This window comes from Canis lupus, chromosome 6 (genome assembly GCF_048164855.1).
Source record: "Canis lupus baileyi chromosome 6, mCanLup2.hap1, whole genome shotgun sequence".
In the NCBI taxonomy this organism is placed as follows: domain Eukaryota; kingdom Metazoa; phylum Chordata; class Mammalia; order Carnivora; family Canidae; genus Canis; species Canis lupus.
The window spans coordinates 43,566,865-43,594,674 of record NC_132843.1 but is presented as its reverse complement, the minus strand read 5'-3'; the positions used below and the strand labels follow the sequence as shown (position 1 = coordinate 43,594,674).

The window sequence follows — 27,810 nt, the reverse complement described above, 5'->3', positions numbered from 1 at the left end:
CCAGAGCTAATCCCTGTGAACATTTTAGTGCCTCCAACTTGTCTTTCTTTTTTGGCAAACACACACATGGTACTCCCTCAATACTACTTCACTTCTGACATTAGATGTGTGGGTTTTCAACTCATCAGGAAATTCTGCGACACCAGCAGAGTGTCCTACAGTTTAACTCCGTTCTGACACTGTCTCCCTGGAGACAACATCAGATCCTAGACTAAGTGTTCAAGTCCTACAAAACCCCCTCCTCACTCCCCCCACCCCCAGTTACACGTTCAGGTTATTATCTGTGCTTCTGACTCACAGATGAAAGATTGGAGATTCCCTGCTCCTCAGACATGTTTGATTCTCTAGAGCTGCTCCCCTGCCTCAGGAACAGCTCCATGAAGGAGGTGCACAGGGCAAGATATGATGGAAGAGGCATGAAGCCTCTGCAGAAGTGCACCATTCTTCCCGCACCGCCGCCATTTGTTTTCCAAGCCAGAAGCTCTCCACACCCTATCCTTTTGGGTTTTTATGAAGGCTTCATTAGATAGGCATAATTGATCAAGTCATTGGATGTTGATTAATTCAGCCTCCAGGCCTTCCCTAGAAATTTCCAACCTTCTAATCTTGGTTGATTCCCTTGGCAACCAGCCCCCATCCTTAGGCTACCTAAGGGCTTTCCAGAAGTCACAAGTGTGGTTGAAAAGGGGTTTGTTATAAGTAACAAAAGCTACCTTTATCTTATCGCTTAGGAGATCTTTTTTTTAAGGACTTAATTTATTTGAGAGAGAGCACGAGCTGGGAGAGGGACAGAGCGGGGACAGGCAGAGGAGGAGGGGAACAGGGCTGAGGGAGAGGGAGAAGCGGACTCTTCACTGAGTAGGAAGCCTGACACGGGCTCTATCCCAGCACCACAGGATCATGACTGAACCACCCAGGTACCCCTACTTAGGAGATTCTAATGGTTTTTAGGAGTGCTGCCAAAATATATATAATAAATATAATATAATAATATAATAAAATATAATATAATATATAATAATTACATTAATATACTATATACGATATAGCTATATTAATATATGCAATATATTTATTTATTATAAATCACAGTATCCTACAAATAGACTCATGAGAGTCTGTATCTCTACAGACTGTAAACTCTAAAATTAGTTTACTTCTATTTATACATACCTAAGAAAAGTCCATTCTTCTATTTCTGTACTGTCAGGAGTGAAAAGAGAAATATGCATATGATGGAAATTATTATATTCTATATATTAGTGCTTTCCAAGTACTGGTCCAGGTGCTGGTTTGATAAAGTTGTTAGCAGTCCAACAGGAAATAAAGGAAAATGTAGTGATGATGAAAATGAATTTGCTCAGCATAGTAAAGGACTGTCTTATATTCTGAGTTATTTTAATCATTTTTGGAGAATTCATGTTTCCTCTATGAAATGTTGGTCAAACTGTGATGTACTATTATAGGTGGTGATGATGATGTTTTCCATGTTGTTACTTTGTGAAATACAACAAAACAAGGGTGTGTTGTTCCCTGCTTCAGGTTTTTAAATTTTATTTTACTGCTTCCTGAAATTTACAAACCTTGTACTAATTGTCTTATGTAGTTTCTTGTAATTAGCAACAAAAGTATCTGACCCAGTGCTATTTGACCTTGAATTACATTACATATATTAGTTTTTCACCCGTATTATGTATTGAGTACTTTTTCTTTTTTCATTCCCAGTACTTGGTCATGGATTATTATGTTGGTGGGGATTTGCTTACTCTGCTCAGCAAATTTGAAGATCGATTGCCTGAAGATATGGCTCGATTTTACTTGGCCGAGATGGTGATTGCAATCGATTCTGTTCATCAGCTGCACTATGTGCATAGGTAAGATGCCATGCAAGAGTGGGTTGTGTGAATGTCACGGAGACACTTCTGTTGGAAACTGTACTCTTGATGGCCATGGGATAATTTTGTCTTTGTAAACTATTTGACAGGTACAATGATTTACTTAAAGTCTTCCTACAAATGTGTGTTTGATTGTATACAGCTTAAGATGGAATGAAAAGAAAAAAGTGGGCCTATTTACAAAATGATTTTTTTATTCAGCATTATTTTTTTAAAGTTTTTATTTAAATTCTAGTTAGTTAACATATAGTATAATCCAGGAATACAGTGTAGAGATTCAACACTTCCACACAACACCCAGTGTTCATCATGACAGGTGCATTCCTTAATCCCTATCACCTGTTTACCTCATCCCCCCACTTACCTCCTCTCTGCTGACCCATCAGTGTGTTCTCTGGAGTTCAGAGTCAGTTTATTGGTTTGCTTCTCTCTCTTTTTTTCCCCTTTGGTCATTTATTTTGTTTCTTAAATTCCACCTATAAGTGAAATTATGATATTTGTCTTTCTCTGACTTATTTCACTTAGCATAATACTCTAGCTCCCTCTTTGTCAAATGGTAAGATTTCATTTTTTATGAGTAATATTCCATTGTGTGTGTATATATGTATCTATATACATAACCACATCTTCTTTAGTCATTCATCTATCAGTGGACGCTGGGGCTACTTCCATAGTTTGGCTATTGTAGATAATGCTGCAGTAAACCTTAGGGGTGCATGTATCCCTTTGAATTAGTGTTTTTGTATTCTTTGGGTAAATACTCAGTAGTGCCATTACTGGATCATAGGGTACTTGTATTTTTAACTTTTTGATGAACCTCCATACAGTTTTCCAGAGTGGCTGTACCAGCTTGCATTCCCACCAACAGTGCACGAGGGTTCTCCTTTCTCCCAATACCGGGTTATTCTTATACCTGTTGACACAGGCTAAAAATCTCTTTCTAATGTTAACAGCTTATAATAATTTATGTGTAATAAAAATTTTTTAAAAGTATTGGATAGTTTAAAACGCAGACTCATATTTTAAAAAAAAGTAAGAAACCATCACAGAGTTACTTGTGAATTAATCATTCAAATGAGAAACTGAGTTGTGCAAAATGTGAGAAAGAATGAAGAGGCGCTGAGGAGAAGCTGGTGAAGGGCCTGCCACATTAGAGGGAAGGAACTCACTTTGTTGAGTCAGCTCCAGGGCTTCTGAGTCTGTAGGTTGGAGGGGCTGGGGAATTGGCATTTCTGACATGTTCCTAGGTGCTGCTGCCACCATTGCTGTGGCCACCACACTTTGAGTACTTCTGCTCAGTAAACACAGCAGCGACTGTTCCTTTGAAGTTGTGGGTAATGCACAGGACAGGAGCATGGATAGAAGAGAAAATTTCTGTTTTAGTGTTGATTTTGTTTTTCTTTTATGATGTGGGTGTCTTTTTTTTTAAAGATGTGGGTTGATTTATTTAGTAATGAACTTCTAGGACATTATTAAAGGGAGAATTTTTTTTTTAAAGGGAGAATATTTTGATTAAAAATTTTGTGTTTATGAGATCTCAGTTTGGCTCTTGCATATTCATATGTGTTTCTCTGTTGATATCTAATAGTCACAATTTTTTTTAGAATAAAAACATGACATGAAAATTATAAAATACAGTACAGTTCTTAAAATAATATTATAGTCTTAAGACCAATTATAGAATGAGAAACTAAAGTGCTTTTGTTACAGTAACCCAAGATCCTAGTTGATGACTGTCATTTAAAAGTATCATTATTGAACATTTAAAGAATGTTAGTCTTGGACAGCCCGGGTGGCTCAGCAGTTTAGCACCGCCTTTGGCCACGGGTGTGATCCTGGACACCCGAGATCGAGTCCCACGTCCAGCTCCCTGCATAGAGCCTGCTTCTCCCTCTGCCTGTGTCTCTGCCTCTCTGCCTCTCTCTCTCTCTCTCTCATGGATGGATAAATAAAATCTTTTTTTTTTAATTTTTATTTATTTATGATAGTCACAGAGAGAGAGAGAGAGGCAGAGACATAGGCAGAAGGAGAAGCAGGCTCCATGCAGGCTCCATGCACCAGGAGCCTGACGTGGGATTCGATCCCGGGCCTCCAGGATCGTGCCCTGGTCCAAAGGCAGGCGCCAAACCGCTGCGCCACCCAGGGATCCCCCCCCTTTTTTTTTTTAAAGAATGTTAGTCTTAGACTCAGTGAGTTCAGTGAAACTTTCTCTTGTTCATATCTAAATTCTCAATAGGGAATGGTTACTTTGGAAAATAATTTGTCTAAATGGGAGATAGTAAATATGAGGTATTTCTACCAGGCTGTGACAAGTACTCTTAACTGATGACAGGACCCTTTCGTACCAACTGTATATGCAGTCTTACAATTCTTCTCAACACGGCATTTTAGATGACAACTATCTTTCTGATGTTGACTTTGGAAAGCCATTTTAACCCCGAGATCTGCTTAAATACCAATAATTTTGCAAGGTACTTAGTGTTAAGTGAGTCCTATGTATCCCATTGTTGGACAGCTATAATGTTATAGAATTTTACTTTATATTAAGCTGAACTTATTTGCCTTATCATTGGTACCAGTTTTGCCTTCAGAACCATATATAATAGTCTAATTTATGTTAATATGCCTTCAGAAGTCATTTCTTCGGGCAGCCCCGGTGGCGCAGTGGTTTGGCGCCGCCTGCAGCCCGAGGTGTGATCCTGGAGACCCTGGATAGAGTACCACGTCAGGCTCCCTGCACGGAACCTGCTTCTCCTTCTGCCTGTGTCTCTGCATCTCATTCTCTCTCTGTGTCTCTATAAATAAATAAATAATCTTTTAAAAAAAGTCATTTTTTCTTTAGGATAAACATCTAGGTATCTAGTTTCTCTGTTACCAAAATTTATGTACACCTTCTCTCTCCCACTATCTCACATACATATGTGTGCCCTCACCTTGTGCCCATTTCCATACCTCCTCATCCTCCTTCCTTGTCTCCCCCCACCTTTACTTCTCAGTGGACTTGCTCAGGTGGATCAATGCACTTCTTAGAATGTGATTCCCTCTATCAAACGTTTAAAGAAGAAACCATACCTATTCTACAAAAGCTGTTCGGAAAGATAGAAAGAGATGGAGTACTTCCAAACTCGTTCTATGAGGCCAGCATCACCTTAATTCCAAAAACAGACAAAGACCCCACCAAAAAGGAAAATTATAGACCAATATCCCTGATGAACACGGATGCCAAAATTCTCACCAAGATATAGCCAATAGGATCCAACATTACATTAAGAAGATTATTCACCATGACCAAGTGGGATTTATCCCCAGGATGCAAGGCTGGTTCAACACTCGTAAAGCAATCAATGTGATTGATCATATCAGCAAGGGAAAAAACAAGAACCATATGATCCTCTCAATAGATGCAGAGAAAGCATTTGACAAAATACAGCATCCATTCCTGATCAAAACTCTTCAGAGTGTAGGGATAGAGGGAACATTCTTCAGCATCTTAAAAGTCATCTACGAAAAGCCCACAGCAAATATTATTCTCAATGGGGAAACACTGGGAACCTTTCCCCTAAGATCAGGAACACGACAGGGATGTCCACTCACCACTGCTATTCAACATAGTACTAGAAGTCCTAGCCTCAGCAATCAGGCAACAAAAAGAAATAAAAAGCATTCAAATTGGCAAAGAAGAAGTCAAACTCTGTCTGCAGATGACATGATACTGTACGTAGAAAACCCGAAAGACTCCACCCCAAGATTGCTAGAACTCACACAGCAGTTCGGCAGTGTGGCAGGATACAAAATCAATGCCCAGAAATCAGTGACATTTCTATACACTAACAATGAGACTGAAGAAGGAAAAATTAAGGAGTCAATCCCATTTACAATTGCACTGAAAAAGCATAAGATACCTAGGAATAAACCTAACCAAAGAGGTAAAGGATCTATACCCTGAAAACTACAGAGCACTTCTGAAAGAAATTGAGGAAGACACAAAGAGATGGAAAAATATTCCATGCTCATGGATTGGAAGAATTAATATTGTGAAAATATCAATGTTACCCAGGGCAATTTACACATTTAATGCAATCCCTATTGAAATACCATGGACTTTCTTCAGAGAGTTGGAACAAATAATCTTAAGATTTGTGTGAAATCAGAGAAGACCCTGAATAGCCAGGGGAATTTTAAAAAAGAAAACCATAGCTGGGGGCATCACAATGCCAGATTTCAGGTTGTACTACAAAGCTGTGGTCATCAAGACAGTGTGGTACTGGCACAAAAACAGACCCATAGATCAATGGAACAGAATAGAGAATCCAGAAGTGGACCCTTAACTTTATGGTCAACTAATATTCGACAAAGCAGGAAAGACTATCCACTGGAAAAAAGACAGTCTCTTCAATAAATGGTGCTGGGAAAATTGGACATCCACATGCAGAAGAATGAAACTAGACCATTCTCTTACACCATACACAAAGATAAACTCAAAATGGATGAAAGATCTAAATGTGAGACAAGATTCCATCAAAATCCTAGAGGAGAACACAGGCAACACCCTTTTTGAACTTGGCCACAGCAACTTCTTGCAAGATACATCCATGAAGGCAAGGGAAACAAAGGCAAAAATGAATTATCGGGACTTCATCAAGATAAAAAGCTTTGCACAGCAAAAGAAACAGTCAACAAAACTAAAAGCCTACAGAATGGGAGAAGATATTTGCAAATGACGTATCAGATAAAGGGCTAGTATCCAAGATCTATAAAGAACTTATTAAACTCAACAGCAAAGAAACAATGCAATCATGAAATGGGCAAAAGACATGAACAGAAATCTCACAGAAGAAGACATAGACATGGCTAACAAGCACATGAGAAAATGCTCCGCATCACTGGCCATCAGGGAAATACAAATCAAAACCACAATGAGATACCACCTCACACCAGTGAGAATGGTGAAAATTAACAAGACAGGAAACAACAAATGTTGGAGAGGATGCGGAGAAAAGGGAACCCTCTTACACTGTTGGTGGGAATGTGAACTGGTGCAGCCACTCTGGAAAACTGTGTGGAGGTTCCTCAAAGAGTTAATTGCACTGCTGGGGATTTACCCCAAAGATACAGATGCAGTGAAACGCCGGGACAGCTGCACCCTGATGTTTATAGCAGCAATTCCACAATAGCCAAACTGTGGAAGGAGCCTCAGTGTCCATCGAAAGATGAATGGATAAAGAAGATGGGGTATATGTATACAATGGAATATTACTCAGCCGTTAGAAACGACAAATACCCACCATTTGCTTCGACATGGATGAAGCTGGAGGTTATTATGCTGAGTGGTATAAGTCAATCGGAAAAGGACAAATATTATATGGTCTCATTCATTTAGGGAATATAAAATTAGTGAAAGGGAATAAAGGGAAAGGAGAAAAAATGAGTGAAAATATCAGTGAGGGTGACAAAACATGAGAAACACCTAATTGGGAAATAAACAAGGGGTAGTGGAAGGGGAGGTTGGTGGGGGGTTGGAGTGACTGGGTGATGAGCACTGAGGGGGGCACTTGGCGGGATGAGCACTGGGTGTTATAATATGTGTTGGCAAATTGAACTCCAATAAAAAAGTTAATTAAAAGAATAAAATGTGATTCCCTTTTGAAAGACTATTTCAGCAGATGCTTTACTGAGGAAATATTCATTGAGTCTTCTTTTATAAATAGCTCTGTGCTAAATTACGTACAATTTTAAGTAAGTATAGCATATACTCCTGACTTATAAGAAGCTTCCAGCCTGTTTGGGGACACAAAACACAAGACACAAGTATAAACTAAAGTAGTAGAAGTTAAATAATCAATTAGGGCAAAAGTATAAGAGATGGAGTGAGCCCAGATTGTGAACAACTACTAATAGAATTATACAAGCAAATTACAATGAACTCAGAGAAACAAGTAATAAGCTTAATTCTAATGATGATTTCCAATGGTTATTAACTAAGTGTGTGTTATGGACTTTATCTATATTATTCTAATTCTAACAGTAATTAGGTAATTTGGGTGTCATCTAAAATAGCTGTGGCTCCATTCTGTAGATGAGGAAGCCCAGATTCAGAGACATGGGTCCATAATTAGCATAGCTTAGATTAAAATCTACGTCAGGCTGATGCCAGAATATGCTTTGACATAACATCATATTGCGCATAAGAGAATGCTTTCTTGGTGGGACTTTGTCGAATGAGGAAGCTTTTTGTAGGCAGAGAAGAAGGTATTCTAGAGAAAGGATGGAGGGGAGAAGGTCATAGGCAAAGGGCACGTCTGGAGGAGGGTTGGTAGGTGCTTCTGCTGGAGAAGAGTGCTTGAGTTGAGTTGAGGAAGAGCAATTTCAGTCCCTATTGTGGAAATACTTAAATACTGTGCTGTACACTTGGTATCTTTGTAACCATCAAACTACCAATAACCTTAGGGAATGAAGTATTTAACTCAAACTGTGTGTTAAGTTAGTTGGTTTTACAGTAAATTGCACATCAGAGTTTTCATGTTTTTCCAAATTTCAGAATGTTTTATAATTTTGAACTTCAAGCATATGGAATTAGAGAATACAAAAAGGGAATAGTGGAGACTGACTCTGTTCAGGGAAGGAAATACATTTTTCCCTATGTGTCCTTTTAAAATAAATTTATTTCCAGACATAAAATATGTAATTGGTCTTCTAATAGCACAAACGTTTTCATACGAGAATTTTGTTTTCACTTATGCATGCTTTTATTGAGAGAGAAATGAGCAGTGGAAAGTAGTGAATGATAGGAGTAATCAGTCGTATGTGCACAGCTTCCAAGTGTTCAGCACATTGTCCTATTTCAGTCAAGAACATTTGCAACTTCCTTTGAAATTAAACCAATGTAAAGCATCCTATAACCTGTTTTCAAAAGAGATCTTAATGTGAGATGAAAAAGATACGAATGGGAACATGGAAATACAAATTAAAGAGATTGACTCCGAATAGCTGTAAAAATTGATCTACACAAGGACCCAATAAAGTAAAAATGTTTTCTAGTAATGATATTGCAGTGAAGAAGCACTAAACGAGGTGCCAGGAGACTTATTTACTGTGCTTGCTCCTCCAGAAGCTTTTTAAATTTAGATTTCAAATGATTTATCATTGAGATTACAGCAACTTAGAACTTTTTCTAAAAACAAACAAACAAACAAACAAAACCAAAAAACTTCCTGTAAAGATGAAAAGATGGTGTTTATTAAAGTGTTAATGACTAGCTGCTGTCTGGCACACAGACCATTTCCTTGTCATTGTGTTGAGAAATCAGGGAATGTTGTGTGCTATAAAGGTGAACGTTTATGGCGCTATTACTTTAACTTTCTGAGGCATACCCCATCAGCTTCTCCCCTTTCACTGGAGGCAGGGCAAGGGCGCAGTGGGGTCGAGGAGGGAAGAAATAGAGTGTTGGAGCACTTGTTGGTAGAGTGCCTAATGGATGTGAAATCTTTACAGATTAAAGGTGTCAGTTCTCCCCAAAGAACTGCAGGTTTGATGCAATCCCTATCAAAATTGCAGCAAAGTTTTGCTTTTTTTCCAATCCAGGTGAAAGTATTAGTGTTGAGCTAACCATCCTTAATGATTCTAGCTCCTGCTCTTCTATTTGCAGCTGCTTCCAGGCCTCAGGCTACTGGCTTGTCCCTGAACAGCTGTACCTACCTACACATTAATACATCTCATTTTCAACATGTATGACAGCTCATATAGATATTTTATTTAGAGGAGTAAAGATCTTTTTTAAAGATAAAAACAAACTTACTGCAAAGTTTATATGGAAGAGCAGTGAAACTACAGTAGCTAAAATGGTTTTGGAACAGAAGAAGAAAGTAGGTAGAATAACTACCTGATATTAAGACTTATCATATTGCTACCTAAGGCAAGACATTGTGTATTGGTGGAGGAATAAAATCATAGATCACAAGGTAGAATAGAGAACCCAGGCAGAAGAACATATATACTACCAGCTGATTTTGACAGAAGTGTACAAGCATCTCAGTGGAGGGAAGGATAATCTTTGGGAAATGGTGCTAGAATAATAGACAAAAAGTAAATCTCCTTAAACCTCACACAGATTTAGAAAAAATAATTCAGAATGGATCATGGATTTAAATACACAACATAGAAGTGTAAAACTGCCAGAAGAAAACATCAGAGGGCACCTTCTGGACTTAGGGTTTCATCTTCCTCCTTAGTGAAGAGTTCTTAGATAGGACACCAAAAATTAGTGAAGTGGACTTTATCAAAATTAAAGACATGTACACTTAATAAGGCCCTGGTAAGAGGATGAAAAGGCAAGCTACAAAATGGGAGAAAATATTTACAAATCATATGTATGACAGAGACCTTATATCTAGAATATATAAAGAACTCTCAACATAACCAAAAGACCTCAAACAATCCAATTATAGGATGAACAAAAGACAGGAAGAGACATTTTACCCAAGAGATGAGTGGCAACTAAGCACATAAAAAGCTGTTCAGCATCATTAGACATTAGAAAAATGCAAATTAAAACTACAATGAGTTATCAGTGAGAAGACCTTAGTACTGCTAAAATTAAAAATAGTGATAATACTAAATGCCAGTGAGGATGTGGAAAAAGTAGAGCCCTCACACATTGCTGGTAAGTATGTAAAATGATTTGGCTGATCTGGAAAGTTTTGAAAGTGTAAAAATGAATGAATGAAAGAATAAATAAATAAATAAAACTTACCATGTGACACAGCAATTACATTGGTAGACATTTATCCCAGAAAAATTAAAACTTATATTCACAGAAAAACCTGTATGTACCTGAAAACCCGAACCTGTTCGTGGCAGCTTTATTTGTAATAGCAAAATACGGGAAGCAGCCTGCAAGTCTGTCTGTGGGCAGCAGGTTGGACACCTCTGCTGCAACTGCTATATGCATACAAGGGATTGCTACTGTCAGGAGAAAGGAATGCAGTACTAATAACACACAGCAACCTGGGTGGACCCAAAGGGCATTATGCAATTTCCTGAATCCTTCATCATTTCAAAATGAGAAAGTTTTTTTTTTTTTTTTTTTTTAAGATTTTATTTATTCATGGCACACAGAGAGAGGCAGGGACACAGGCAGAGGGAGAAGCAGGCTTCATGCAGGGAGCCTGAGGTGGGACTCCATCCCGGGTCTCCAGGATCAGGCCCTGGGCTGAAGGCAGCGCTAAACCGCTGGGCCACCGGGGCTGCTCCAAAATGAAAAAGTTTTAAGGAAAAAATACCTCTATTACTTTCTTTTCTAAAGTCTGAAAACCAAGCCCAAGAAACTTTCCATCATACCACACCTGCAATTTGCATAAATTTTGGTGAATTCCTTAAGGATGCCAATTTGCTTAGCTACTGGCCTGCATTTTCTTACCATCTATAAGGCTGGGGCCTGTAATCCAGGTGCCTGGATGTCAGTGGCAGATAGATGACATGCAGATCACAAGGTGAGCTGAGACCACTTAGTGGAACGGTCAGTAGTAAAGAAGATCCAGGACTGAGCCCTGAGGAATTTCAGTATTTCAAGATTGGGTACAGTAAGAGTGGCCAACAAAGCACACTGAGAAGGAACATTAGGAGGAAATAATGAGAGTGTACATAAGGGGTTAAATGGAAAATAAAAGTGAATCAATTTTCCCTTTATGTTTAATTACATTAATCTTAGCTGATGCATTTCAAGCCAACATTTAATGTCCTTTTTTGTGGATACTAGTGTCCTGGGTGTTGGGAATGGCAGGGGGGGCGGCTGTTTCTGTGAGTAATATACTTTTATGTAAGTAATATGCTCTTTACATTCAATTTATTGTCTTTTGAGAAAAGACTAAGTTTAAGAAATATTTCTACTTCATAGCTGTGCCCAAGTTGGACAGATTTTTAATTTTGTAAATTCATTCATTGTGAAAGTAGTGTTCAAGCAGTCCTGTTTTTCCAGTATGCTGCCTACTTTCTTGGGTGAGGAATTCTGTCCTCATCTTGAGAAATTACTTTGAGATGAGCTTAACTATAATAATAGAGAGCAAATTGAATGACAGCAAAAAACAGGTTAAAAAAAAAAAAAGCAGTAAGAGTTATATACCTAGCCACTGTGGAGAGGTAGAATTAAAGAGTAAATAATGTCATGAACAAGTAGATCAGGAGGACCTCTGGGGGAAAAAGCAGATTTTAATAGCTGATTGGAGGAAGGAGGGCCAAGGTAAACAAGATATACAATGACCATTAAGGTTCAGAAATAAAATTATATCCTTATTTTAATGTTAAAGATATCATTTGAATACTTAGAAAACACAGTGTAAAAACATTTTTGTAAAGACATGTCCATATTTTTTTTAATGCTTTTAACAAAATGGCTGTTTTGGGTGGTCACTAAATACCTTATTTTCAATCTATCAACTCAGATTTGAGACTTGCTGTATACGCACTTTAATTTTCAACTTAAAGTCTGAATGCCAACGTTTTCATCTTTGATTTGCTGAATAAGCAGTTTGTATTTTAAGAGTGTGTCCTTTCTTTTCAATCATTTATTTTTTTTTAAATTTTATTTATTCATGACAGACAGACAGGGAGAGAGAGAGGCAGAGACACAGGCAGAGGGAGAAGCAGGCTCCATGCAGGGAGCCCGATGTGGACTTGATCCTGGGTCTCCAGGATCCAGCCCTGGGCTGAAGGCGGCACTAAACCGCTGAGCCACCCGGGCTGCCCCATTTATTTTCTTAAATGCAAAATTTATTTGTAGCAACTAAACAGTATCATGTGACATATATCTGACTCTGATTAAGTACATGTCAAATGTTGGGTTATAGTAAAGCAAGTCCTAATTAAGTCCTAATTGTAGGTTGAAAAAAAAAAGCCCAACTTATTTCTAAATATGTTAATTAAACTCAGCAATAGACATGTTATTTAAATTGTCAGCTGCAGCTTCAAGCATGCTAGTAATAATGAAAGACACAAAATCCTACTAGAACAACAAAAAAATAAGCTTGATCTGATTAGAATGTTGTGTTTGATTATCCTGTCACATAGTTTTAGATGATACAAGTGGAAAGAGGAAGATGTTTGTGGTGTTTTTAAATACTATATAGATAATCAGAAAGTTGATTCTGGTACCAAAATATTACCAGCCAATATTGTGTATTCAGTAGCCAGGATCTTACCTTGATTTCTTTTTTTTTTAAGATTTTATTTATTTATTCATAGAGACACAGCTAGAGAGAGAGGCAGAGACACAGGCAGAGGGAGAAGCAGGCACCATGCAGGGAGCCTGATGTGGGACTCGATCCCAGGTCTCCAGGATCACACCCCAGGCTGCAGGCGGCGCTAAACCACTGCGCCACCGGGGCTGCCCCTTACCTTGATTTCTGTTTCTTGTGTAGGTTTTACGATATCACCATTTTAAGAGTGGTACTCATATGGTCTCCAAACTAGAACCACATTATTAGAAACTTCTTTGGTAGAGAAGGGAAGGTCATCTATGATTGGCATTGATGTTTTGTCACAGAGATTAGTGATGATATAAAATATTTAATGCTTTAAACTTGTTGACTAGAGAGAATTAGATATGTGTATATAATGTACAGATAGAAGGGCCTTTCTTTATTTTGTATCACCTGTCATTTTATAGTTCTTAGTGGAAATAGATATTCATATATTTGGGTAATGGTAGAGTGTGAAACCAATTTTTAAGATGGAGAATTCTTGGGGTGCATAGGTGGCTCAATTGGTTGAGCGTCTGACTCTTGATTTCAGCTCAGGTCATGCATGATCATAGATCCTGAGTTTGAGCCGTGCATTGGGCTCCATGCTCAGTGTGAGTGTGCTCAAAGATTCTCTCACCCTTTCCCTTTCTCCCTACCCCTGCTCACATGCATGTGCATGGTCTCTCTCTTTCTAAAATTAATAAATCTTTTTTTAAAAATGGAGAATTTTCTTGGGGTGCCTGGGTGGCTCAGTTGGTTAAGCATTAGACTCTTGATTCTGGCTCAGGTTGTGATCTCAGAGTCATGAGATTGAGCCCCAGGTGGGGTTCTGCACTGTGTGGAGGCTGCTTGAGATTCTCATTGTCTTCTCTCCCTTTGCCCTTCCTCCCCTGCCTTTAAAAAAAAAAAAAAAAGAATTATCTTTTCATTTTAAACCCTTCAGTTTTAAAAAATGATCTAAAAGTCACGAACTTCATTTTTTATTATTATTTATTAGAGAGAGAGAGAGAGAGAGAGAGAGAGGAAGAGTTCTCCGTGCAGGGAGCCCAACATGAGACTTGATTCCGGGTCTCTAGGATCACACCCTGGGCTGAAGGCGGTGCTAAACCTCCAAGTCACCAGGACTGCCTCACAAACTTCTTTATTGGCTATACTCGTAGTAGCATTAGATGTAATCCTTGATAATTCACATTATTAAGTAATTATTGATACGTTACTAATTTTTTTCCAAACTTTTTTCACCTACAGGAAGAAAAGTGATCTCTACCTTTTTATACTATTTGCCAGTGATATTCAGGGGATCTTTTTATTATTATTATTTGTTTACGAGAGACACAGAGAGAGAGAGAGAGAGAGAGAGACAGAGAGGCAGAGACACAGGCAGAGGCAGAAGCAGGCTCCATGCAGGAAGCCCGACGTGGGATTCGATCCCAGGTCTCCAGGATCACGGCCTGGGCTGAAGGTGGCGCTAAACCGCTGGGCCACCGGGGCTGCCCTATTCAGGGGATCTTTATTAAAAATTGCTTTAAGATTTAATTGTAAATAGTCTTTTTTAACAGCTTTATTGAGATGTAATTCACATTACAATACAATTCAGTCAATTAAAATGTACAGGGCTTTTTAGAGGCTTTATTTATATAAGAAAGAGAACAGAGCAAGAGAGAGTGAGCATGAGCAGGGGGAGGGGCAGAGGCAAGGGAGAGGGAGAAATACACTCCCTGCTGAGCAGGGAGTCCATTGCAAGGCTTGACCGCAGGACCACGAGATCATCACCTAAGCCAAAGACAGATCCTTCACTGACTGAGCCACCCAGGTGCCCACTGTAGAGATATGTTTAACCATCATCTCAGTCCATTTTAAACCATTTTCATCACTTCATATGGAAACCCTGCACCCTTAGGCTCTCACCTCCCTGTTCCCTTATTTTCTCAATCCTAAGGAACCATGAGTCTCTCTTTCTTTGTAGATTTATGTGTTCTGGACATTTAACATAGATTAAATTGTATAACAGGTCTCTTCTGACTGGCTTCTTTCACTTAGCATATTGTGTTCAAGGTTCAATTGTGTTGTACAGTTCACTAGAGTATGCATCTCAGCTTAGCCAGGTTGGCTGCCTGGTAAAACTAAAACAAGATTTCCTAGGGATTTTTGACAGGGAATCACAATGTACATAGCATAACCCAAAATTACTCAGTCTTCAGGAAATTATGATTGTCTTACGAGAAAAAAGTGGACTGATAGCTCAGGATGACCCAGGTCACTGAGTTTTGAATTACAAGAATTATCAGGTAAAATCTTTAAAAAAGTACTTATTTTGAACATACTTCATGAAACAAAGGAAAACACGTTTGAAATGAAATGAGATGATAGAAAATCTCAGCAATGAAATAGAAAAAAAGGACCAAATGAAAACTTCAAAATATAAAAAAACAGTGTCTCAAGTAAAAATTCACTGAATGGCTTCTGTATCAGAAAGATGACTTATGAGAAAAAGTCAGTGAAACAGTATTGAAAGCATCTAGAGGAAAATAACATTTTACATACAGGGGAAAAACAATCTGAAAGATCTCTGGTTTCTTGTCAAGACCACAGGGGCTAAAAGATAATTGAACAAAATGCTTATGCAAGGAAGAAAACTATCAACCTAGAGTTTTGTACCCAATGAAAATTTCCTTCAGGAATAAAGTTAAGAGAATGTTTCCAGATACATGAAATCCAAGAGAATTTATTGCTCAAGAATCTTCCAAGAAATGCTAATGACATTTCAGAATGAAGAGAAGTGTCAGCAGAAGGAAATAAGGGGTTTTTTTTATATTAATATATTTCTATTTGTAATTTTTTTATAAATTTATTTTTTATTGGTGTTCAATTGGTGTTCAATTTGCCAACATATAGAATAACACCCAGTGCTCATCCCATCAAGTGCCCCCCTCAGTGCCTGTCACCCAGTCACCCCCACCCCTCACCCACCTCCCTTTCTACCACCCCTAGTTTGTTTCCCAGAGTTAGGTCTCTCAGGGTTTTCAAGAAAGAACATAATAAATGGCAAAATAAAACATCTCAGTGTATATAAGACTTTTTTCTCTTAAATTCTGTATTTTTTTTTAAAGATTAAATTCTTAAAAAAATTTTTTGAGTAATCTCTACACCCAACATGGGGCTCAATCATACAACCCCAAGATCAATGGGATCCCTGGGTGGCGCAGCGGTTTGGCGCCTGCCTTTGGCCCAGGGCGCGATCCTGGAGACCCGGGATCGAATCCCACGTCGGGCTCCCAGTGCATGGAGCCTGCTTCTCCCTCTGCCTGTGTCTCTGCCTCTCTCTCTCTAACTATCATAAATAAATAAAAATTAAAAAAAAAAAAAAAAAAAAAAAACAACCCCAAGATCAAGAGTCTTGTGTTCCACCAACTGAGCCAGCCAGGCGCCCCCTTAGGTTCTTTAAATACTTGATTGTTTAAAGAAATTTGTTTTGATAGATATTCAGTGAGTGAATATGTAATATATATGACAACTAACACAGAGATGGAGCATAAACAAATTCTAGTATAATTATCGACCTTTAAAAATATCTTTTTAAAGAAAAAAATCCTATGGAGACAAAAAGAACAAGTGACTTATAGGGGCAAGAAAATGAGTTTATTACTAGACTTTTCAACAACAAAGCTTTATGACAGGTAAAAAATGCAGTAAGTATTTATGATACCCCAGAAGAGAGAACTGGAACACAGTCACTTTTCCAGGTATAAAGAGTACTCACAAATGTCGTTAACTTGCTTGGGAATATCAATCCTGTGAATTCTTCCTGAAGAATCTAGTAATCTGCAAAAATGAGCTACCGAAAACCAAAATGACCGGGGAGACGTCACCTTAAGGACTGGAGTTACTCATTAAGTAGGATGTAGAACTGAAACAAAACAAGTGAGGAGGGTAAGAGAACAGTATTTATGGCTATTTATGTTCTAGTAATGGGCATATGGTGTGGCTAGAAAAGTGGTGGTAGGTTGATAAGTTTTCTTCCTAGTTTCCAGAACTTTTGGGGGGCTCAATCATGTACTGCCTCCATGATTGACCTTTCCCTGAGATTGGAAAACATTAGTAATATTAGTTTCTATCCCTCCTGGAGGTAAAACTGATACCATGTGGCCCAAATAAATTACATCATAAATTACATTGTTAGCCTGTCTGGTGGTCTGAGTCTCCAGGCAAAAGATACGCATATCAGGAATGATATTCCAGTGGCCTCAGCTACCTCCCAGTAGCTGAGCAAAGGCCAGACCTTGGATAAGATTACTTCTTCATGACATAGGACAACCCCTGGCTTTAACCCAAAGTGTTCTCATAGCAAAATGATCACATTTGTTTGGACATCTACATTTAGTATACCGTTTATATTACACAGCAATAGAATGAATATATCATTTAACCAGCTACCCATCCTATAAGGTCATTACATGCATTTTCATATTTTTGTACTAATTAATTACTTATTTCTCTCTTTAAGCTACTGTTTCTGCTGTATGATAAATTTGTGCCGAACTCTTTAGCATAGACTAGCTCATGATTAGCTAAATCTATTTCTTTCTCAGGCTGGTCATTTTATTAGATCCTGAGGAGGCTTTAATCAAATCTCCTAACACATTTAATTATCAGTATTATCATAAGACCTGTTTACATAGTATGACTGAATCTCAGCCAGCCAGGCCAATGTTACAACATACTGCAGTATGGCAGTAGGCGTAACTTGAAAAATAAGAGCTGAAAGGTACTAGCGTATTACCAGTGTGCCACTGAGCTGTTAACCATCTAGTTCATCATCATATCGTGTGACTAAAGCACATTCCCAGAGCAATGCCACCCAGGTTTGCAGGTTTCCATTTGACTGTGTCAGGTAACAAAAGCAGAAGTGCTCTTGGCAACATATGGCTTCAGCCCTTCAGGCATCTGGTGTTATTAAGCTAGATGACAATAACACCTTTTGCTCTGAGCCTCTCACAAAGCATCTGTGTAATCTTGGATTTGCCTCATTGCATAACCCATTTATTCATTTTTTAAACCCTAGTTATTATTCCTCCTTCTCTCTCCTTATCACTTATTTTCCCCAAACTTTTCCAACCTTTGGAAGGGATGTTCGGTTTGACCACAGTGCTAGTCCAAATTGCCAGCAGCAGTGCTCATCTTGCAAGTACCTCTCTCAGTGCCTTCATTCATTGTAGGGTTATAGAGATACAGATTAGTGGGCTGTCTCAACCACAAGGCAGTCCAGCGATACTCCCTGCCAATCTTGGTTTTGCCAGATGGGATGAAGGTGTGACTCATCCCATCAGGGCCTTAAGGATGCTGACATTAGGATTTAAAGGCATAAGTGGAATTTATTGCTTATGACACCTGCAGGTGCAGCCCTGGTCCTGGGGCCCTGCATCAGATAGGGAGGATGAGGTGAGGAAGGGATTATATTATTATACCAGCATCCTCCCTCACTTCCTCTTTCCCGGAAACTGGAATATACAAATTCATACTTGTTAGATGGGGCTTATCCTGATTCAGGGATCCTTTTTTTATCACATTATGGCATTTTGTTTTTGCCTTGAAATATACTTTGCTTGGTAAAATACAGGTATACCAGGCTTTTTATTTTATTTTTTAATTTTAAAAAATTTTATTTATTTATTCATGAGAGACACAGAGAGAGAGAGGCAGAGACATAGGCAGAGGGAGAAGCAGGCTCCATGCAGGGAGCCCAATGTGGGGACTCGATCCCAGGTCTCCAGGATCAGGCCCTGGGCTGAAGGCAGCTCTAAACCACTGCGCCACTGGGGCTGCCCCATACCAGGCTTTTTAATAATGGTATTCATATCCCTCAGATTTTCTTTCATCTTATTTTTATTCTTTTCATTTTGAGCATCTCTTACGTATGTAGCGATTGTTTTTGCTTGTTGATCTAAAAATATCTCTGTCACTTAAAACACTGCATGGGAAATAGAAAGTACTAAATAAGCCTTAGGTGTTATTTTTATCAGGACAAAAAAAAGATATAAAGAGGTCATATTAGGAACAGAACTGTATGTTGTAGATTTAAAAGATAAGAACAGTACAGTGAGTACTACACTCCAATAAAATTTGAAAATGTGGATGAAGTGTGCATTAGAAAGCTGTAAGCCACTGAATATACTCAAGAAGAAATAGAAACCATCTGAATAATGTAAGAACATTTAAAGAAACTGAGTCTGTAATGGGAAGTTCTTCCACAAGACTTCAATCTCATATTCTTAGGCTTTTTGTACCTTTTGCCCCTTTATTTTTAACATCGAAATACATATAAAATACACAAGTGCTAAATGTGCAGTGGTGAGTTTTGACAGTGGATATGACTGTATTGGCATCATTGCAGTCAAGATGTAGAATGTTTTTATCACCCTGAAAACTTCCTTGTGCTCTTTTCTGGTTAACATCTGTTTCTCCAGCCACCAGTTGTTCTGGTTTCTGTCACCATAACTTAGTTCTTTACCTGTTCTGGAACTTCTTATAAATAGAATTGTACATCATGTATTCTTTTCTGTTTGATGTCTTTTTTTTAAGATTTTATTTATTTATTCATGAGAGAGACACACACACACAGAGGCAGAGACACAGGCAGAGGGAGAAGCAGGATCCATGCAGGGAGCCCGATGTGGGGACTCGATCCCGGGTCTCCAGGATCAGGCCCTGGGCTGAAGGCAGTGCTAAACCGCTGAGCCACCTGGGCTGCCCTGTTTGATGTCATTTTATCAACATAAAGTTTTTGAGATTCATTCAGTTTGATGTATATGATAACAGATTTTTCTTTATTGGTGAGTAGTTTTCCATTATATAAATTTATGACAATTTATCCATTTACCTGTTGATAGCCGGTTGAGTTTTTTTCTCCAGTTTTGAGCTATTACAATATAGGTGTTAGAGACATTGTTTTACTCCACATGGTTTTGTGGATGAAGAAGTTCTCTTTTAAGAAAGCAGTAATTGAGGGGCACCTGGGTGGCTCAGCGATTGAGCGTCTGCTGCTTTTGGCTCAGGGTGTGATCCCAGAGTCCTAAGACTGAGTCCCACATCGGGCTCCCTGCATGGAGCCTGCTTCTCCCTCTGCCTGTGTCCCTGCCTCTCTCTCTCTCTCTCTCTCTCTCTGTCTCTCATGAATAAATAGAATCATTAAAAACAAAATAAAAGCAATAATTGAATTCTATATATTTTCAGAAAATTTGAAAGTTTTTGAAAAGCCATTTACTTTACTTTATGAAGATAGTAAAACCTTGATAACAAAACTTGAGGATAGTACAAGAAGAAAATGTTAATATAGAACAGTATCACTTATGAATATAAAAGCAAAGTCCTAAAGAAGAAATTGAATCAAATTCAGCACTGTATATATTTATCAATACTAGTAAGACAAACTTGTTTTTCAATTTAATGTCTCTGAAATTGGGATGCTTTTTAAAATAAATGACTTCTGAAATTATAGTCATGTGTTCTCTCTTAGTGGCACATGACATAGTGATGCATCTTTATAATCAATGAAATTTTAGACTTTGTGATACATGGTATATTAAAAAAAAAAGTAGAGTGCCTAGGTGACTCAGTGGGTTAAGTGTCTGCCGTTGGTTCAGGTTGTGATCTCAGGGTCCTGGGATCAAGTCCCATGTCCTGTCCAGCTCCCTGCCCAGCAGGGAGTCTGCTTCTCCCTCTGATCCTCCTCCTGCAAGTGCTTTCTCTCTCTCTCTCATTCTCTCTCACTCTCTGTCTCTCTCTCTCCCCCACATGCATGCTCTTTCTCTGTCTCAAATAATAAAAAATTGTAAAATGTCCATAAAAAATTCTCATACCTTATTATTGAATTTCTATTGAAAATCTAAACCAAGGATCATACTTAACAGTGAAACATTAGAAACATTCCCAGTAAATTGGAAGCCAAATGAGAATGCTTCTTTGAAGAAAATCCTATTCACAATAGCAACAAAACTGTAAGGTACTGAAAACTATAGATAATAAAACATAGATATATAAAATAAATACATAGATACATAGTTAATAAAAGATAAATAATAGCTGTATAGATGATAAAAATTTTTCTGCAAAAAACATTCAGTATTATTGAAAGACATAAAAGAATACTCCTAAGTAAGATATTCTGTAAAAATGGATGGGAAGAGTCTTACAGAGAAATCAGTTCTTTAATATATAAAATCATTGTGATTCCCATCAAAATCTCAGTTATTCTATGGAACATATTAAGTTAATCCTGGCATTCACCTAGAAGAACCCTGACATTTTAAAAAACCTGGTCTCCTGGTGTAGAGAGGTCATTACAGAGCTTTCATAATTAAGATATTGTGGTACTGGTCTAGTATAGGTGTATACATAGGGTGATCATGTATCTGTTTGCTTGGATCAGTTTCAGATTATGGTTGTTCTGGTGATTATTAATAGGCTTTCTTTTACCCTGAAGACTGTTCAGGGAATTTGCTTTAGCAAGTTCTGAAACAGATCCACTTGATTTATGACCTAAGTGGTGATAGGAATCAGTGGTGAGGTGAAAGGATGTCATTCAGTCAGTGATGTTGGGACAGAAAGAAATGAGATGGGCCTTGATCTCACCCTACAAACATTCATTCCAGGGAGACTAGAGACTTGAAAAATAAAACTTTAAAACTTATAAAATATAGGACATTATCCAAATGACCTCAGGGAGAGGGTAAGGGAGATTTCCTAGGGGATAAACCATAAATTAATGGGAGTAGAATTGTGGTTGCCAGGGTCTGGGGAAATAGGGAGAGGTTGGTAAGAGGGTACAATCTTCCAGTTACAAGATGAATAAGATCTTGGGGAGCCTTGGTGGCTAGTCAGTTGAGCATCTGACTCTTGGTTTCAGCTCAGGTCATAATCTCAGTGTCGTGAGATCAAGCCCCCTTATCGGGGGTGAGGGTGGGGTCCTTGCTCAGCAAGGAGTCTGCTTGGAGATTCTCTCTCTCTCTCTCTCTCTCTCTCTTTCTTTCTCTCTCTCTCTCTGTCTCTTTCCCTCTGCCCCTCCCCACCAATAAATAAATATTAAAAAAAGGTAAATTAATTCTAAGAAACTACTGTTAACATGTGACTATAATTGATAAAACTGTGTTACATAACTGAACTTTTCTGAGAGTAGAAATAAAGTGTTTTACTAAAAAAAACCCATGAAAAACAAAAGTGAATACATGATGAGTTAATTAACTCAATAGTGAGAATCCTTTCACAGTGCATGTGTATATCAAATCATCATGATGTATACTTTAAATATATGACAATTATGTCAGTTATTTCTCAATAAAGCTGAAAATAGTAAAAAAAAATTATAAATTATAAGATTATACTGGCGTTAAATAATTTTTTTTTACAAATAAGACATTATAAACAATGTGGGAAAACAAGCCTGCATGTTGAGAGAGGAGATTTGTAACACATGTAAACTAAGTTTGAGTAAACAGAATTCCTGAATATTAACCAAAAGCCAAAAAACAAACAGCACACAGGCAGTATAAGAAAATGACAAAGGATATTAACTGACCTTTTACAGAATAAGAATGTGAGATAAATAGTGATAATGTAAAAACGATTCTTAGTCTTACTAGTAGTACTCGTGCTTATAAAGTTGAAAATGTGCATGTCTTTCATCATAGCAATTCCACTTCTACATGTAGACGAGCACTGGGTGACATTGGTAAGAGTATTCATTTCAGGATTTTGTATAATAGTAAAATAATTTACAACAATCTAAAGTTGTTGGAAACTAAATTCTAGAATAAGGAGAACTGATAAATTTGGTCTATGAAAATATTCCATATAGCAATTAAAACTAACATACCAGAACAATGTATGTCAATGTGGGTAATGTGTTTTAGAAACAGTATTAGAATAAAACTACGTTTCAAAAGTTACACACAGTTTGTTACACACAGTTTGGCATCAATTATAAAGTTTAAAGAGATTCAGAAAAAGACATAGTCTCATGGTTGTGTGTGTGTATATATACACACACATACACACACACACACATTATATACTAATAATATAAAATACGTGTAGGTATAGTAAATGCCAGGGCAGCGATTGCTAACCTGTGGGGAGTGGATGAAGGGGATAATATGGAAGGGTAATGGGATACTTGGGGAGTGTCAATACAATGCTGTTAAATAATTTCCATTTCATCACTTATTATTTGTTATAAATATAATTTATTTGTCTAAGTTTTACTACTTCCTATTTTCAAATAGCCTAAAATATTATTGATGATTATGAATCCTTTCAGTTTTCCTTTTCTGTAATTTATTTGGTCTTCTTTAAAATCTGAGAAATATGCCAGTAGCAGTATGTGTAGTGACTATATAGCTTAATATTTTAAAAATAAAGAATAAAATCCACTTTTTACACTCATCTAAAAATAGATTAGGTAATTTCTAAGATGCCTTCTAGAAATAAAATATACTTCTTTGATGTTTCCAAACAACAGAAATATCTTTTTATATATATACCTTTCTGACTGTGGGGTAAATTCAAACATTGAGGATAATGAAGCCAATTTCCTATAAAAGTTATTTTCAGTTCATCTGTCTGCCTTTCTTTGTTAAGCATCATCTGTCATCTTCAAGAGATGTCACCAAACTTTTTCTGTAAAGGGCCAAGTAGGAAATCTTTCAGACTTTGAAGGCCACGCTGTCTGTAGTCAGAACTACTCAATTCTGCTATTGTAGTGGGAAAGCTGCCATAGATAATACTTATAAGTGAATAGATGTGACTTTATTTACAATAAAATTTTACTTACAAAAATGGAAAGTGGGCTGGGTTTAGCCTCTAGGTCAGCTTTTGCCAATTTATGATGTATAACACGCAGAAATTCCTTCAATAATACCCTCTTATTGCAGATGGGAAAATGGAGGCATAGAGACCTTAGGTATCATTCAAGTTACAGGACCCTAACCTAAGGAGACATACCTACAGAAATGTCACCATGGCTAATGTCAGAGAGATTACTGCCTATGTTTTCTTCTAGTTTTATGGTTTCAGGTCTCACATTTAAGTCTTTAATCCATTTTGAGTTTATTTTTGTGTATGGTGTAAGAAGGTGGTCCAGTTTTGTTTTTTTGCATGTAGCTGTCTAGTTTTCACAATGTTTACTGAATAGACCATATTTTTCCCCACTCTATATTCTTGCTTCCTTTGTCACAGATTGATTGGGTATATAAAATTAGGTTTATTTCTGGGCTCCCTATTCTGTTCCATTGACCTATTTTTGTCCCAGTATCATACTGCTTTGATTATTAAATCTTTGTAATATATCTCGATTGTGATACCTCCACCATTGTTCTAGATATGTCTCCTCAAGGAAGGGAAGCAAAAGCAGGAATAAACTTTTGGGACTACATTGAAACAAAAAGCTTTTGCCTAGCAAAGGAAACCATCAGCAAGATGAAAAGGCAGCCTATTAAATGGGAGAATATATTTGTAAATGATATATCCAGTAAGAGGTTAATATCCAAAATATATGAATAACTCCTATAACATTATAACAAAAGAAAACCCTAGCAGTCCAATAAAAAAAAATGGACATAAGAACTAAATAGACTTTTTTCAAAGGGTATTTCAAATGGCCAACAGGTACATGAAAAGATGCTCAACATCACTCATTAGGGAAATGCAAATCAAAACCACAATGAGATGTTACTGCATACCTGTCAGGATGGCTAGGATCAAAAAGACAAGAAATAACAGGTGTTGGCTAGGATATGAAGAAAAAGAAACCTCATGCATTGTTGGTTGGATTTGTATATTGGTGTAGCCACTTTGAAAAACATCATGGAGGTTCCTCAAAAAAAAAAAAATTAAAAATAGAGATACCTTATGATCCAGCAATTCCATTCCTGAGTACTTACCTAAAGAAAACAAAAACACTAATTTGAGAAGATATATGCACCCTTATGTTTATTGCAGCATTATTTACAATAGCCAAGATAAGGTAGCAGCCACAGTGTCTATCGATAGATGAATGGACAAAGAAGGTGTGTGTGTGTATAAGTATGTACATATATGTGTATATATACACACACAGTGTAATATTAGCCTTAAAAAGAATATTACTTTGCCAATTGTGACAACATGGATGTACCTGGAGAGTATTGTGCTAAATGAAGTTAAGTCAGAAAAAGACAAATACTATGTGATTTCATTTGTATGTCGGTCTAAAAAACAAAACTAATGAACAAAGAAAGGAAAAAAAACCAAAAAAAGTAGACTCTTGAATATAGAGAACAGACTGATGGTTGTCAGAGGGGAGGTGGGTCAGGGCATGGGTGAAATAAGTAAATGACATTAAAAAGTACAAATTTCTTAGTTATAAAATAAATAAGTCAAGGAAAAAGATGAGAAAAGAAAAGATGACCCTAGCCACATGGTAATAGAATTCTTTTTGCGTATGTGATGTTCATAGAAGATTCTTTATTTTTCTCTACATGTAGAATATGTGGAGAGGGCTTAACCTTTTAATTTTTCAGAATTAATCTTTAGATTGTGATTAGAAAACACTTTGATGGGTATTCTTTAAAGGAATCATTTTATGTATTATTTTACTAAGGTTTACACCCCTTTTCCTTCAAATGTAGAAACTAATACAAAAACTGGTGTGATTTAATTTGTTAATTAGATTTGGATATCTTACATTTGAATTAACATCTATAAATAGCTTTATATAACATAAATACGATTAAGCAGTTGTGTCCGTTGTATTTCAAAATTAGCTTTATGAAGCAATTTCTTTGCAATTGAAAATTTATTTATTTATATTTATGTTCAAGGTCTAAGAAGTGTATTTTTCCCTCCAATTTCATGGGCTAGAGGAAAGTATGTTTTGTGTTTATCAAGTAATTATGGCTCTTCTCTGTATACAGAAAGTAGGCCTATTGTGATCTTATTGGAATCTGTGCAAATCTAAATTAATATAAATTAATTTAATCTGAATGAAACCTGCCAAAAAAGGACGACTGGGTGGCTCAGTTAGTGAAGTGTCCGACTCTTGATTTTTGTCTCAGGTAACCATCTCAGGGTTGTGAGACAGAGCCCTGTGTTGGGCTTTACCCTGAGGGTGGAGCCCGCTTAAGACTTCTCTTCTTCTCCCTCTGTGCCCTGCCCTCCCTTTCTTAAAAACAAAACCAAAAACCTTAAAATAAGACAAAAAAGTACCAAAAAGCTTTTTATCTCCAGAACACTGAAAGTGCATGTTTCAAAGAAAGTATCAATATGGATCAGAGCCAGGATTTGAACCCATAACATAGTCAAATAGGTGTTCTTAGAGTATTAATTTTAAAAGAAGTTGAGATTTTCAGGCTAATTTTTATCTTATCAAGTAAATGGTTATATTTATTTTTCCCAACTAAAAATTGAATGTGTCTGTCTTTTCAGGGACATCAAACCAGACAATATATTGATGGATATGAATGGACATATTCGATTAGCAGATTTTGGTTCTTGTCTGAAGCTGATGGAAGATGGAACGGTAAATAAAGATAAATCTTAAGCCATTTTACCAACAGATAATTCTGTTGCTACTTGTCTTCTCTGTTTTAGAAAATGTCTATTTATGTTACCTAATCATCCATCCATCCATCCACTTGTCTTTCTATGCTCCAACTTTTCCTACAATGGCTTTTAGGCATACTCATTCATAGTAGGTTTTGTTTATAAAGTCCTATGCTATTTTTCATTCTTATATTAATGAGCTTAAGATTGATACGTGTATCTTTTATGAGAACTTTGTTTCTTCTTTAGCTGAACTGTTTGTTACTGTACTTGAAATATTGTCATTTTTAGAGAGGTGAAAAAATAAGTCCCAGTCGGGAAAAGAAAATGTGGATTCTTCTTCACTTTTATTTTTTAGATTTTTCTTTCCTAGTTGTCAAGTTTTTTTGAGAGAGAATATTCAACAAGTGAATGCTTTCATCAGAACACTCTCAACATTGATTTAGTTTTACATTCCCATTTGTTTTTAGTTCTACTAACCCTGGGTCCCTCATATAAATGTAAAAGATTATATGCCCCAATTTTATTCCCTGTTTTGTTTTGTTTTTACTTCAGTTTCCTGGCTGTATAACAGAGGTCCAAATAGATATAATTTCACTTGGCAGAAACTATTTTGGAGAGCAGTTTAGCATAATACATTCCAAAGGCCATGAAAATGTCCTATTATTTTGGACCAGTAATTTGACTTCTGAAAATTCATCTTAAGGAGATAAACTTAAAAAAAACAGATTATGTAACTTTTGCCTCTGGCCATGATGAGAGGAGTAATTGGTACCAAATTGTTCTCTCACTATGAACAACTGTAAAACTGTACATAATATTTGGGACAGCTGTTTTCAGGCAGTGGAAAATAGGCAACATAAGACTGTTATCTTTAAGAGAAATGTATCCATGAGATATACCTTACAGTTTCCCAGGACGGGGGCAGTTTGCAGGCTCTATGCAAAAAGCTAGAGTTAGAGCCAAGGGTAGCAGTCCTCCAGAGCTGAGGGGGAAGACATCAGGACCAACTTAGTTGTTAGTCTGTAGCTCTTAATATTGGAGAAGAGGAAGTTGTTCAGAGAGCGGGCCTGAAGTGTGCCGATGGGGCTGTCTCCTGAAGATAGATC

The 27,810-nt window shown here is 37.2% G+C and overlaps 1 protein-coding gene across 22 annotated transcripts in view; it reads left to right on the top strand.

The window, feature by feature from the left end:
* The window catches only part of CDC42BPA (CDC42 binding protein kinase alpha), a 306,715-nt gene that overhangs the window by 117,756 nt on the left and 161,149 nt on the right, over positions 1–27,810 (top strand). For all 22 annotated transcript variants that reach the window (XR_012032812.1, XM_072830231.1, XM_072830229.1 and 19 more), the window contains 2 exons: positions 1,726–1,874; positions 26,585–26,678. Coding sequence is in view for 21 of the 22 variants with exons in the window: in XM_072830231.1 (XP_072686332.1) it covers positions 1,726–1,874; positions 26,585–26,678 (243 nt within the window). In the remaining variant the exon portion in view is untranslated. The remainder of the gene's footprint in view (positions 1–1,725; positions 1,875–26,584; positions 26,679–27,810) is intronic.